The 14,896-nt window shown below is 42.0% G+C and overlaps 1 protein-coding gene across 10 annotated transcripts in view; it reads right to left on the bottom strand.

The window, feature by feature from the left end:
* The window catches only part of RBFOX1 (RNA binding fox-1 homolog 1), a 773,912-nt gene that overhangs the window by 639,407 nt on the left and 119,609 nt on the right, over window positions 1–14,896 (bottom strand). For all 10 annotated transcript variants that reach the window (XM_066330222.1, XM_066330221.1, XM_066330225.1 and 7 more), the window contains exon 2: window positions 1,762–1,824. In XM_066330222.1, coding sequence (XP_066186319.1) covers window positions 1,762–1,824 — 63 coding nt within the window. The remainder of the gene's footprint in view (window positions 1–1,761; window positions 1,825–14,896) is intronic.

The raw sequence follows: 14,896 nt of genomic DNA, 5'->3' as shown, positions 1-14,896 counted from the left end.
TTGGAATGCTTTTTCCTCAGGCAGGGAAGGGGCCAGAGGATTTTTTCAGCAGCGAGGCAGCCGTGCCCCGTGTCCTGGGTGAGGAGGGCATCCCTCCCAGGCAGATGGAGCTGCCAGCAGCCAGCTCCCACCCAGAGCTGTATCCAGGCAACCCTCGGGGCTGGGGCTGAGCCTGCTGCCACAGGGACCCCTGAGCTGATGGATGGTCCTGCTGCTGCCTCACGGGCACCAGGGAAAATCCTCCACAGATGATGCACGGCGAGGTTTGGGAGGGTTAAACCTCCAGCAGGTTCCAAATGAGTGTTTTCTTCTTTCTGGTTTTAAGTCCCCAAACCCCTGCTTTAGCTGGTTGAGGGAAAATGAAATATCTTTTCCTGGAAACTACGTTTATAGCTACTGAGGCATTGTGTTCACAGCCAAATTAATGTTAGCTTCCTCAAAACATGCTGTGATTATCTCAGGGACCGCTGTCTCCCCTGGGTTGGAAACCCCAACCTCCTCCGTGCAATTTTTACCAGAATTTTTTCTAACAAAAGCTGTCAATTGCATCAAATTCTGCTAAGGGCTGTAAGGTTATTCCGTGCTAGAAAATACTGTTCGTGACAGAGGAAAAGCTAAAAGCAACAAGCACACTGAGCACTACAGAATTGATTTAAATCTATCCTCAAGATGAACAGGCTATTTTTTTTTTTCATCCAGTAAGCCAGGCAGTCTTTTTGAAATAATGAAATCTTATATCAAAGACATTAAGAGGAAGATTCTACTCAGTGTAGGAGAATAAATGCAAAACTCTTCTATTTTCTAGCAAGGACTGTGTGTCTAATTTTTCCAGTGACATGAAACTTTGTGTGTTGGGGCAGAGCTCAGCTTCTCACATTAATGCAGTGGAACAAAAAAAGAGAACACAGTCTATTATTTTGTCAATACTCCTGTGCAACAGAGAACAGAGGAGAGTGTAATTATAAATGTATACAAAGCAAAAATATACTCAGCCTAATACAGAACAAGCCATGCTCATTGCCTGATGCAAAAAAACCAAGAACTGGAGTTTATTTTAAGCAGAGGATTATTAAAAACTGTTTAAGAAGTATAAAACACACATCTACCATAAATTACACAGCTTTGTCTGATACTTCTGTGTTTACTATAAGTATAGAAAGTTATATCCTGAATTAAAAGTGCTTGATCATAATTGGTTTTATGTATGTGCTACAAATAAAACCTTAACTAAAGAATAAATTCCAAGTACGAATGAGCAACAAGTGTTTTGGATTTGAAAGCCTCTTCTCAGAAAGGGAACAGGCAAAAAATTAATCCGCACAAATACTTTTTTCACATGCCCTATAAAATTCTGGAGCTTAATTCATGATATTCCCTATCCTGACTTTATAGAGAGCATTTGCTAAAGGCAAGCACGATGAATTAATTATCCATAGCTGTTCTGAGGGGGAAACGTGTCTGTGAACAATCTGCACACAAAGTAACCAGCCCAAGGTGACACAAACGTGACAGCGACACAACCCAAACACATACAAGGCAAACACAAGAGAAAATCACTTTAACCTGCAGCCAGAAGCAGGAAAGATCATTTTCTAAGCATGTCACTGCTCACTGAAGACTAAAAGGCACCAGACCCTTCCCCTGTGCTCTGTCAGTGTGGTGATGCAGCAAGCTGCAGAGCCAGAGGAGTTCTGCACCAATTGTGAGAGCACAGCAGAGATCTGGGAAAATCAAGAGGCAAGAAAAGAATCAGGGACTTACTGAGAGGAGGCTCTGCTCATGGAAACAATAGGCACCACTCGCATGGGGCTTCTCGGGAGTTTCCTGGGGAAAGAAAAATACATTTTTATTGGGAGGGAGGGCTCCAGGGCAGCTCCTGCTCGTGCCCTGCACTCAGGGAAGGCTGAAAGGTTCAATAAAAAACACAATTTCTAATGTACTGCCTGGGCTGTCACTGCACACACTGGTGGGTCAGAGGTGCATTGTTACTGTAGTACAAAGCCAAACAGCCAAATCTGGTCATTGATTCACAAATGTGATTTTATTATTTATTAAACATTCCTATGGACAGTAAATACGTTCAGACAGTTTGCAATGCATTTGAAACCAAAGATCTCTGTTTTCATTGCAAATTTACTCACTAAAATAGACATTACTAAGCTATAGCTGTAACTTTTCCCCAGCACAGGTTTCTGTTTCAATAGGAACACACCACTGTAATTTGCTCTTTGTGTATCCTTCAACTGAACATTTGCAGCATTTTTGCAAAAGAAAAAGTTATTATTAAAAAATGCAAAACCAAAAGGGGGGCATTCAGAATATGTTTTACAAGCACATATTTGGGAATTCCAATAGGGTAACACCATGCCATTCCTTCTTATTAATGAGCAACTGTGACAAATAACATTGGACTGAATTATTCACTGAATTTCAGTAGGTACAATAAGCTCAGCCATGTTTTACCTAACAGGTTCTCCCTACACACATTTTTCATTTCCATGTACAAATGTACTCTCTGGTACAAATACTTCTGAAAATAGAATTGTTGTTCATATTTTGAGTCTCCAAAGATAATGAACACCTTGGTCAGGGTATAATCAAATCATTCTGTGAATAAATTTAATAAACTTTATATCCACTTCGGTAAAATTCCAAGCAGTAAACATATTGGGTATTTTTTTCACCAAATATCCTGCCCCTTATGTATGATTTCTCTTGAAACAACAACAAAAAACCAACAAAAATCCCCCAAAAAACCCCAAAAAACCAAACAAAAAACCATAACAAAACAAAATACCACAAAAAACCCCTCAAACCACCTGAATAATAATAAGAAAAAATTAGTGGAGTTCTTTCTAATGCAAGTGAGGAAAAATGGGAACAAGAACCAGCAGCAGCAGAAAGGCACAAGCTCTATAGACATGTCAGGCAGCATTGCAATGGTCACACACACCGATAAAAGAACTTCAGGGTTTGGAAAGGTGAGCAGCAGGAACAGCAAACATTTGAATGTCTGTCTCCTTGGAGCTGGGACCAGCACTAGGGGAGCATCTCAGAGTTAAGAGCTGACTCCACACTGCAGCTCCCAGCAGCAAAGGACACTGCCCAGCTGCCCAAACCCTCCCTACAACCCGCTGCTGAGCTGAACACACAAGGTGGCTTCTATTTATGCGTTGCTGGGCAAAAGGCAGAGTGGCACACTTAGGAACTTTCACTTGGCACAGGTTTGTCTCCACTGGAGGGGACACCCAGCCCTGATCAGGGCAGCTCCTTGTGCAGGGCTGTGGAAAACGAGGTTCACTCTCCTGGTAAAATGTCATAGTTTAATAAAGGACAATAGGAGACAAAGATAATAAAGCAAATTCTGTGTCCAGCCAGGAGCACCCCTGCTATTTTGGAGACACCCTTTATATACCCTTGCATTGCATCAGCCTGCTGCATATTCATAAACAATTATGCAGATTTAAACTTTTCCCCAAACTAGTTTCCATGTTCCAAGGACTGTTGAGCCTGGCTCCTCCTTGGGTCTGCCTTTGTGGAGCATTTCTTGGCTGTGGTTTGAGTCTGTTCTCATCACCTCCAGCCTGGGGTTTGGTCCATCCTTTCTACAGACAGCTGATGGTTGGTGTATCAGTACCAGGGTCTCCATCACCCCTTCCCTGGGTGTTATGCCAACCAAGCAGGCAGTTTGATCACCACAAGCACGACTGTATCAGCTGTTCCACTCCTATGTCTAAGTTGAGTTCATAGCAGAAATAAAAACTACATCTTTATAACAAAGTTGCTTTTAAATTTATATGTATAGCATGCATTTTAATATTTGTGAAAAGCCAATATTATAATATGGATTTATAACAGGGCCAATCTCACACCACTGGTGACATTCCACCACCTGCCCCTCAGCAGGTCACGATTTCCAGGGCTTGAACAGGCCCAAAATTGTCTATTTTACCAAGTAAACTGAATTTGTTACCCAGCTACTCAGGCAATACCTTAACAAGAAGAAAGATTTCAGGAATATTCACGTGGTTTTATGAAACAATTTTCAGTAGAAGGAGTACTACTGGAAGGGAGTAGCTGGAAAATGCCAGTGGTTTTGTGCAAAAAAACCCTCCTGTAATTCTGGTAAAATCCTGTTTTTATCCAGGCCTCAGGATAACCTGCTTGGCTCTGCACTTGGGCATCACACCTTATTCTTTACACTGACATGAAATGCCATTGAGAACTGTCCACACAGGTACAAGCAATCCCATGGACAAACACGACATGCACAATTCCAATGCTAAATTCCCTTTTCCTCGACTGCCATAAACTGTTCCAAAACACCAAACAGCCAAGTTTTGCATTCCTGGGACTCAGAAATAAATTCCCAACCAGGGAAGCTTTGCTTGCAGCTGGTATTACAATATCTGCCTGTGTCTGGCACACAAAGAGCAGCAGAACCCTTCTGCACAGTGACCACGGTGCTGCTGCTCTGCTCGGAGATGAGGGACACTGCAGAGGCAGCTGGAGGAAATCCAGCTGGGAGTGGAGGGACAAGTCTGGCAGAGATGATGATCTATTAAGATTCACTTAAAAATGAAAAGGTGTTTCCAGGTGAAAGTGTCAGCACTGAAATACCCCAGGAGTTTCTCCCCCGGGGCAGCAGCTCAGGCAGCCCAGACAAGCCCAGGTTGTTCTGCAGGGTCACTGAGAGAGAGCCCCAGGGCCATTCAGGCTTCATAAAATATCCCCAAAGCCCAGCATTCCAAAAGTATCCCAGACATGTTATTATTTTCCAGTGGCTTCGTTAAGTATTATTAAGTATTAAGTAAAGGGAAAAAAAAAGAAAACCAAAAACAAAAACAAAAAGAACCTAAAGCAATAATAATCACTGCTAATACATGTATACAATTACTAAGTCTGACTTAACATCTACTGCTTCAGCCCTTTATCAAAAGCCTACATCTAAATTGATCTAATCTGATATTTTTTAATTCTGTTCTAAAAATGCAATTAAACAATGATATCTCTTGCTGCAAGTTAAAAGCCATTCCCTTTAGATAACAACCAAATACAACAAGCAGTGAGTTCTGCCATCATTAGACTTCTAACCATATTACTTCTATTTTGAGGCTTTTTTTGTTTGGTCTCAGTTTAATTTCCTGTCAGCCTTACAAGAGATTTCTAATGTTTGGGCTGTAGGATATGCTCTGATTAAAAATAATCTTCCCAATTACTGCCTGGCATGACTCTACTGCCACATGCACTCTGCCACTGGCTTCTGCATTTCTGTCAGCAGTAATTGTGTCTGTAGCTTCTAACTGTAAATGAAAACCCAGGGGGCATATTTGGGTTCCAGTTTCCTTTGCCCAGCCATATCTTTTAATTTGCACTGTCTGTCAAAAGGAGATGTTTGTAGGCACTAAAAGGAAATCCTCAGAACATCAGGTTAAAAAAAAAAAAAAAAGAGAAAAGGGGAAAAAAACTAAATGCAACTGGAATATGATAAACCACATTTGATATTTATGCCAGGATACTCAACACAGAGCAGCTCAGTGCATTGATTAGCCTCAGAAGAGGGGGACTGAAACCATTTACTGAGCATTTCTAGCTGCACTTTATTACCATTAAATTTAATCCTGAATCTTAATCATCACCTTAGAATGGCTTTTTTTTTTTTTAATCATTACAATGAATACTTTACAGGGCAGCACTTCTTATCACAATGGGAAAGAAATTATTATTTCTCAGACTCTGGGCCCTGTCCTAAACTGTGGTTTGGGGTTTCCATGTGCAGCCTGGCTGGTCCTCAGACATGGCCCTCTTTGACCACACTGCACCTTCCCTGCAGCCTTTCTGTTCCTGTGGGGACACCAATGGTCCCCCTCCATCCCAATGTGCTCCTGCAGTCCCCAGATGTGTCCTGGGGCTGTCTCAGGAGCTGCCTCTGCTCTCCAGCCCCAGCTGGGCTCCTGCCTCTGTCCTCTTGGGAGCTGCCTCGGGACACCTGAGTGCAGCCACAGCCACCAGGGCTGTGCTGGGTGCACCTTCAGACCCTCCTGGGTTCTCTTTTCCTGCCAGGAGCGATGGAAAGGTGGCCCCAGGGGATGCTCTGTGTGCCAGGATGGAATCAAGGTGCCCTGGGGCAGAGAACCTGGGAAGGACAAAGCACCAGCACAGAAGTGGGCACAGAAGAAACTCAAGGAGGAGAAAAAACATCTGATAAGAAGTCAGGAAGGAAGCTCTGTGTGGAAGGGGAAAAGCACAACCAACAGCACGTGGAAGAGTGCACATGTGGGGTACGTGGGACACTGCACAGGGTCACAGCAGGAAGATTATTGAGAAGACAGTTGCAGTCATTGCTAGAAGCCAATACTCACTATAAAATGAAGAATACTGTGAAGTCCTCTGAAAAGAATTATCTAGGAAGTCTCAGTCTCTGATCTTTTGAAATTAAGTAAATTTTTTTGTCTCAAAATGAAAACGGCTCACAGCACATTTGGAATCCAAGGGATGCAGAGAGAGTATTTTTGTACAAAGGAATCATCGAAGTTTTCTTTATTATAGGAGGATAAACACTGAGATTTGGTGAATGTGAGCAGGGATTTATCCAAATAGCACTTAAAATTGAATGGCTTCTCTTGGCATAGGAACTGATTGGAAATATTAAATGCAAATGTTAGTGCTCTGCACTGTGTTTGCTGGTCGATGCTCTCTGCTGTACTGTTTATATCTGTTTATATCTGTACCTGAGGGGAGACACTGGAAAGGTGAGAAGAGGCTGGAGCTCAGCTCTGCCCTGAACCTTTGGCACAGCACAGTAACCTTCCTTTTGTAGGGCTCTGCCCCTCACTGCAACAAATGACTGAACTTTAACTCATCAGCTGAAAGGTGTGTGCGCAGTGGAAATTGTGACCACCACTGCCTTCACCACTGCATGCTGATCCAGAGCACAAATGGCACAGAGCTGTTAAAATATTATTTAAAAGATATTGTACAAGCTGTGTAAGAAGTTCTTTGTGCCCCTTCGTGCCCTGAGCCCTTAAGGGCAGCAGAGCTGCACGTGCTGCTGCACAGAACTAGACTGTGATAACCTCGAGCTATCCTTGCTTCTACTTCCTTATCTCACCTGAGATAAAACCATCATTCACAACGAATATCCCCCTACCTGTGACTGAAACTGCCAGGAGGTTTGAATAAATACCTGTTCTTTTAAAAAAGAAGGTAAGTCACTGAGTTAATAGGGTTACTCCTGTGGCTGAGGCCATGGGGATGTTTAGGTATATATTCAGCATAAACCCCGTAGGATTAAGTATGGAAGTAAACATTTCATGAATTTGAAAGGAACGTTGGTGTCTTACAAAAGGACCTTTCAGAATTTTGGCTGCAGAGAAGCTCAGGGGCAGAGCTGTGAGCTCCTCTGTCCATGCTGGGAAGGGGCAAAGCCAGGGCTGTTTGTCCATTCCTGTTCTCACTGTGACTCTTCTGAGGCCCAGAACTTCTCTTGTGTTCTGTTTGCCTGTTTCCCCCCACGTTTCTGCAGCACAGACTGTCCAGCCCCATGAGAAGGTAGAAAACCCCAGCAATGGAGCAGTGCTGCTCCCAGGCCAGCCACGGTGACACTGGGCTGTGCCTGAGCACCAATTCCAGGGGACAACCTGCTCAAAGGAGGGGCAGAAATAACCAGGAATCTGTAAAAGGATTGACTGGCCTCATCTGCCACCAGAGAAATCCCTCCACCAATTCAGGCGGTGCTGTTAGCCCTCAATGCCTTGCTCCTGACAGACACTAGAAAGCAGGAATATTGTAATTCCGGGGCAGAAAATACATTCTGCATTTTCAAACTAGTGCTTCTCTCATCTGTCACAGGTCAAGAAATTAATTACACCTCTACAAGGAATGCAGTTTGGAAAGGAATATCCCTCGATGTAGAGAGAAGCATGGTAAGCTTACTTATTTTTTATTATTTTTTAACAGAAATTTTGACATTGCTTAAGAACTGTAGGTGTTAATGATATTTAAAATCAAGGACTAGAATAAGAAAAAAAAAACAAACTGAAGCTCAGCAGTTTATCCAACAGCTTTGTGATTTATGACACAATTATTCTTCCAGAAACAGCACAACTTTTGGCTACATCTAAGTCCTACATCTCTGAGTCCTAACAGAAAACTAATGGTTTGAGGGTCCATCATATTCCATGGACTGGAGCACATCTCTGGTGGACAAAGCAAAGGAAAAAAAATCTAATTTGGGTAGACACGCCAAATTTTCTGATCCAAAGTCATTTTTATCACCACAGAAAAGAAAAGCCTCGTTTCATATGCTGAAGGCAAAGAGGAGCTGGGATGGATCAGCTGATAAACACCAGTCTCCAGGAAAAGGGACTTTTGTAAGGTCACTGGGGCTTGAAAGGGTCCCAATATCAAATATCTTCCCCCAAATATCAAATCAACTGTGCTGGAGGCACCCCCAGCCCTGGCTCCCACCACAGCCCCACTGCTGCAGAGGAGGGAGGAGCTGCTGCACCCTTGCACTACCATGGCTTTATCAAAAGCATTCTTACTGTTTAGGATGAAAAATCATTTCAGTCTGAAAAAGAGGCAAAAGTAAAATAATCTAAGCCTGCCACATTTGGAGATTTACTCCTGGTGCATAAAATGACTACAGCTGATTTCAAAGGACAGGTCAGTGTTTGTTTTACACAACATAGGAGAGCTTTGGGCTGAAATAATTATTTATCATTGTTGTTTCTAGTTGGGTGCAATTTGAGAATGATTACAAAATGTAAAGTCACAAGCAGGGAGAAGTCCATGCAGATCCCACTCTGGGGTTCAAGGGCTGTCCTCTGATCAGAAGGAAAGGAAGGAAGAAGTTCAGTTGTGTCGAGCAGCAATTTTCCCCAGGGAGAAAAAAGGAGCAAAAAGTATAAATGATGCAACCCATAGGCCAGGCACACAGAATCCATCAGTGAAAAACTCTTAGGCACAGATTGGTAATTTGTAAATAAACAAAAAGGGGGAGGTGGTTTTTTGTGGGACTGATATTTCTGAGAGATTTTAACCTGCTAGCAGCTGCTAACTTTTTACCCAAGGAAAAGCTTCTCAAGAAAGCTTCTTCTCAAACCAATCTTGGCAAACACCTCTCCTCTCTCAAAACAATCTTTTCCAGCTGGTGTTTGCTGTTTCCCCAGTTTAACCCATGGCATCAGAGAGGTGTCATTCCTATTCACCAACCATGGTAAGTCTGTGTGGGAACACCTTATAAAAGGTAGTAAGAATTTAGACAATAAAGCCTTTTTTCTGTGCTCTTTGCCTTCTGAAATATTTGGACTCCCTTTCTTTCGTGTCCTACAGCAACAATGGCTTTTTTTTGTTGTTGTTGCTGTTTTTTGGGTTTTGCTTGTTTGGTTTCGTTTTGTTTTCACTAGAGTTCTTTCAGCAGGAAAAGATCCCGATTTGCAAACATCACACATTTCTGAAGGACCAGTTCCACATGGTATTTTTTTCCTTCCTCATGACCTTCCCCAGCAGCCCAGGAAAACGCCAGCCTGCAGCTGATGGTCCCTCCTCCATCCCCCCAGCAGCAGGAGCTGAGCCCAGCAGAGGGAAATGAACCCACTCATCACTGGCAGAGGGCAGAGGCTGCCAAGGCTGGGGCAGCTTCTGCAAATCCCTCACAGAGCATCTCAGCCTGACACTTAATATTCACACTGGATGGCAAGCTATGGACTCAAGGATAAAGCTCAGTAATAATAAAGATTCACAGCCTGACAGGCTCAGCATACAAATTCTCAGCGCGGAGCTCACTTTGAATATCGTTTGGGGTTTTTAATCTAACAAGGAATCAGGAGTTTTCCTCTTATAAAAGAAACAACAGTGCTTCCCATTTAGTGAGGGAAACAATGGAAAGGGAAAATATGATTTTAGTCTACATTTAGATATTGGTAAAGAAGCAGCAAAATGAATTTTATTTCAATATCAGAACACTGTGTCCCCAGTCCTTGTCTTGCTCATCAGACACAGGGATACATCAAATAAACTATGCAGTTTCAGTTTTGCAGGGTCAAATCCTTTCAGCCAGACGTACACTGCTTTAAACCATTTAAGAATTTGCCCACATTCCCAACAATTTACAGCTTGTATTTAGCATGTCAGCTGTGAGGCCAAAATCTCTGGAAATATTTAAAACCTCCATATATGTTCCTTGAACATGGTACCTCACCAGTGTTCTCACTGGTCCCACGTTGGGTCACCAATGAACAAATTTCTAGGTGCTGTTTAAACTTCATTCCACCCCTCAGTCTTAGTCATGTTTTATTTTGTATTTTATCCAACACTGATAGTACTGTGCTTTGTACAGTAAGATGTTAATTGTTTGTTTTACAATGGCACTGTAAAGTTATCACCCTTTTTTTAATATATTTTTTTCCTAGTTAAGGTTTATTTTATGTTACAACAACTAGGCAACTTCCTCCTGGGGTGTTTTTTTTTAATTTTGTTTGTCTGGTTTTTGTTGGGTTTGTAAATGTTATATATTTAGAAGTGGTTTAAAATGAACAAAATTTTAACTAAATGCCTGATAGTTTTATACTGAAAATAAAGATACTAAACATTAGCTCCCCTTAGACTGTTTTCAGTCTACAGAGGGGAATAAGCAGCTGAATCTCCAGGTCATACAAATATGATTGTTATGGCATAAACTGCTGCTCATTCTTCCTCTCTTCTTGAGCAAAGCTCCGTTTCTCAGGGACTCCACTCACAGACAGCATGCACCTCTCAGACTTGATACAGAAAGAGAAATACAGAAAGAGGCAATAGCTCCTATATGCCCATAGAAAGTATTTTTCTTCACAGACTTCTTAACTGAGCCTTGGAAAAAAAAATCACCTCCAATGCTAAGGAACAGATCAGCATCTCTCTTTAGAGAGTGCAGATATGGAAGTGCAGTAAGCTGAGCTCAAACTGAGGATAGATAAAGTGGTTGGAACAAAACTAAAACTGGATGTTCCTCAGAGCTGCCCTCCCCACTCTTCCCAAGAAGGGTGTGTGTGAACAATCCTTCCTGCCAAAACTGGCTCAATGTACTGGCACCTCAGAGGAGGCACAATCTTCTCCACGCTGATTTCTCACCCTGAAAGCTGCTCTGCTGCTCTCTGGCTTCTCAGTGCAGGAGCTGAGTGCCTGGGGAGTGTCCCTGTCCTGGGCCAGGAGGACTGGAGAGCAGCCAGAGCCTCCAGAGCTGCCACCGAGAGCCCCAAGCTGTTTGCCAGCTCTAATAACTTCGTTATCATTTCTATTTGCAACTCATCAGGGGTTAGACTGGATTCAAAAAGCTGCCACATTCAGCAAAGGCTGCAAATCCCAGCCTGAGTCACCCAATCCTCTGGGCAATAACCAAACCCTGCACCCTGGCTGCAGTGTAGGGTGTCTTTGTCTTTCCAGGGGTTAAGAGAAATTGTTAGAAGGACTAGGAAATAACTGCTTGCTCCAATGGAATTTTATCCCAAGTCAAGTTAAAAAAGGCTCAGTGTCTTGATAATGCAGGAAATCACTTTGAAAGCATCAGACACTCACTGCTGCCAGATAAAGGTTTGTCTAAAGGAATCATGGCAATGTTTATACGGGGTTTTGTTTTTGTTTTCCCCCTAATCTTACCTTGTAAAACATTTTGGAAATGCTTTTGGAATTAAAAAAAATTAAAACATTTTAAATCATGATTAAGACCCAGCCTACTAAACCAAAACAAGATTATTCTCTTTGTCCAAAAATACACCTTCATAGTTTGTAGCTTGAAAAATCTGTGCAGGAAGGAATGATTCAAGTCTCAGAGCCACAACTCACAGAGAACTGGTAAAATGTCTTTGTCCTGTTTAAATATCAAAGCTCTTCTGGGTATCACTTAGATCTACCCATCATAATTCAGATAGTTGTGAATAATTCAAGATGGTTTGGTTTAACTTCTATCAGCAATTCCCTTGAAGAGGAGCAGTAAGTAAGCATTGCTTATAAGTTATAGCATGGGTCCATATAATTAATATTTTGATGTACTTTACCTGTCTTACTGTTTGCTCTTGTGATATTAAGTTGGTATTAAATAAATAACAGACTCAGCTAACTTGTCCTACTTTTCAAAGATGCTCCAATTGATGTAACTGCTTTATTTGATTTATTGTTGCACCTTTACTCGAGTTACATATTCTGTTATTGTGCTATCAACGGAATTAGCTGCTTCTTAGTAGGAAACTTTTTTTTTTAATCAAGCCAGAATTTTTATTGCAGAGGGAATGCACTGCTTGTACTTCCATGGAATCAAAATCCTCTTTTAATAGTGGGAAGTAACCTGTTTGGCCTCTGCACGTTTTCCTTGGCACACTGAAGCTGATGTGCTGTTACCCAAGCATCCCACTAACAAACCTCAGAGGTGACTAAAGGCACATAAAATCACAGGAAAACAACAACTAAAGTATGCCCTCGTTTTTCAAATAAGAAATCAGAGAAAGCCTCTGTCCAAATGCCTGTAAATTGCGTATTAAGCTTACACAATATTGAAATTAAATCCGGCGATACGAAGAGAGATTGATTTCAGCTTTTCTTATTTGCCAATAGTGAAGAGTTAAAAAGCTTTAATTCATGAAGTAAATACCCATCTTTGGTTAGAAGGATAAAGGACCAACACACAGCCTGGACTCTTGAAATAAACTTCATTTCTGCCTCCCACAGCACTGTACACTATCCTCTAGGAGCTGGGCTTGTCTGCTCCCCAGACTCACAAACACTCCAGGAAAACAGGGGTGAGGACACGAGAGAAAATCAACCTCTGGAAACTGAGAGAGAATTAACTTGTTTATACTGCCCTCCCTCAATCATTTTCATTCAGGAAGGCTATTAATTTTGACTGTTAATTAGAGTGGCATCTGTCTCTGCCCCACTGCCAGGAGACCAGGGAGCACGAGCAGCCTGAGCTGCTGCTCCAGGTGTGCACTGACTGAAAACTCATTTCTGACCTGCTCCACCACAGGAGCAACAATTGACACAGGATCAGCTGGCTCAAACACACCTCCAAGAAGACGTGAAGTGAGGATTTGCAGTACATGGTGGGTTTCTGGGCACATTTTCCAAACTTAACTTCCCTTAGCAGAACAGCTCAGCAGTGCACTGACACCAGCTGCTGTACACGAGGCCAAAGCTCAAAGCGCACAGACCTAACACAGGCATTATTCCATTTATTCCATGAACCACCTGGCTTTAGGAAGGCTAATCTACTACATAGTCTGAAGAAAAAATTCTGCCATTATATGTAAAACTTGTTGCATTTCTAAAAAGTTCTGAGCACACAGAAACAAACTGTGCTGCTAAATTTTTAAGAGCTGTAACTTAAATGTGAACTGTGTCATATGGCTCAGGATTGGACTTCTCAGTACTTTTTGTATTTTCTACCTTGTTCTTTCATTTCATGGCAAAACTCTGCCATGTCAGCATGTGTGCTCTTATAGGAGAATAATTATACATGCACAAGGGAGGAACACCTCAAGTATCCCATTTTTGGGAACTTGGACTGACAGACGGAACACAGAAGTAAAAATGCCCACCAGACTGGAGTGTTTATGAACTCCTGCACAATCCCAAATGCTTTTTGTGACTGCCATTATAACTGTGAAACTATTTACACCAATTTTACCTTAGATGCTACAGCACTGTTTCCAAGTCTTGGAGTTTCTCACTGTATCTATCAGTCCTGTAGTGTCAGACAAAAACAAAATTCTATTTATGGCTGAAATGCCAGTAGAGCAGACATTTCCTTCCCCATATGCCAAATACCAGACTGACAGCAATGGAATCTCAATATAATCTTCTAATGCCTGAAACCCCTTCAAGTACCTCAATACATCAAGTGTTAAACGTTTTATAACACCTATAAACACTCCAAGAGTCTAATGAAGCTTACACTACTGCGAGTGCAACAAGTGAAAGGTGGTGTAAAAATCAATTTTCTTTCACCTCAGCTGATTTATACTCCTTCCTGAACAAATTAATTTCACACTAAGCCAGTGGTTTAATAAAACTTGAGAGGAGCCCTATATTAAGGAGTTTTGTTCTTACTCAGGCAGAGATAACTTGGAAATAGTAGTAAAACAGCAGCCTGGAAGTACTCTGCAATTTGTAAAGCCTGGCCTGCCTCATTTCACAGCTTTTTCTCACCGAGTTTTATTTCCGAACTTGTGAAAATGAATTTTAAAAAGCACAATGTAGGTTTGCAGTCCAGAGATCCCACTGTAAACAATAACATATAAAAGTAAACCAGGCAAGAATGAAAACCAGAGAAATAACCATGTTCGGAGCCTTAGTCCCCAAACTGAGAATTAAGCCTGGCTTCATTCTAACCCTGTCTGCAATACAAATAATAAAATCAAGGGGATTGCCGAGGTGCTTGATATGAAACGGGGCTGTCCATTGCAGCACAGCTGGAATATTCAGTATTTCTCTCCCCTCCTCTCTGCTGCTGGGGCTGCCCTCACATTTTGCAGCCCTCAAATCCCCAAGAAATCCCCCCACACACAAGAGCTCCTACTCCTTTTCCCCATCCCCACAACCACCAACACATTCTGCTGGGAAATGAGGGAGAAGGCAGAGAGAAAAAACCTGAACCTCAAAACAAACTCAGTTTTCTATGCGTAGACTGAAATAACAGTGACAAATTATACACATTAAGACCTCTCTGGAGCTTTGTTTAGAGATCCTCTCAATTGCTCAATACAACTGCACTTTCTTGCAGAGACTTAAACTTCACCAACTGAAAAAATAAAGCAAGTAGGATGCAGCAGAGTGCACAGAACAGAAAACCAGGGGCTCAAGCTGACCAAAAAAAAAAAAAAAAGTTCTGAAAACTGAGACCAGCCAAGCTGTTTTTCCCATT

Source organism: Sylvia atricapilla, chromosome 15 (genome assembly GCF_009819655.1).
Source record: "Sylvia atricapilla isolate bSylAtr1 chromosome 15, bSylAtr1.pri, whole genome shotgun sequence".
Classification (NCBI taxonomy): domain Eukaryota; kingdom Metazoa; phylum Chordata; class Aves; order Passeriformes; family Sylviidae; genus Sylvia; species Sylvia atricapilla.
The sequence above is the reverse complement of the archived record's forward strand: the minus strand, read 5'-3'. Positions and strand labels throughout refer to the sequence as shown.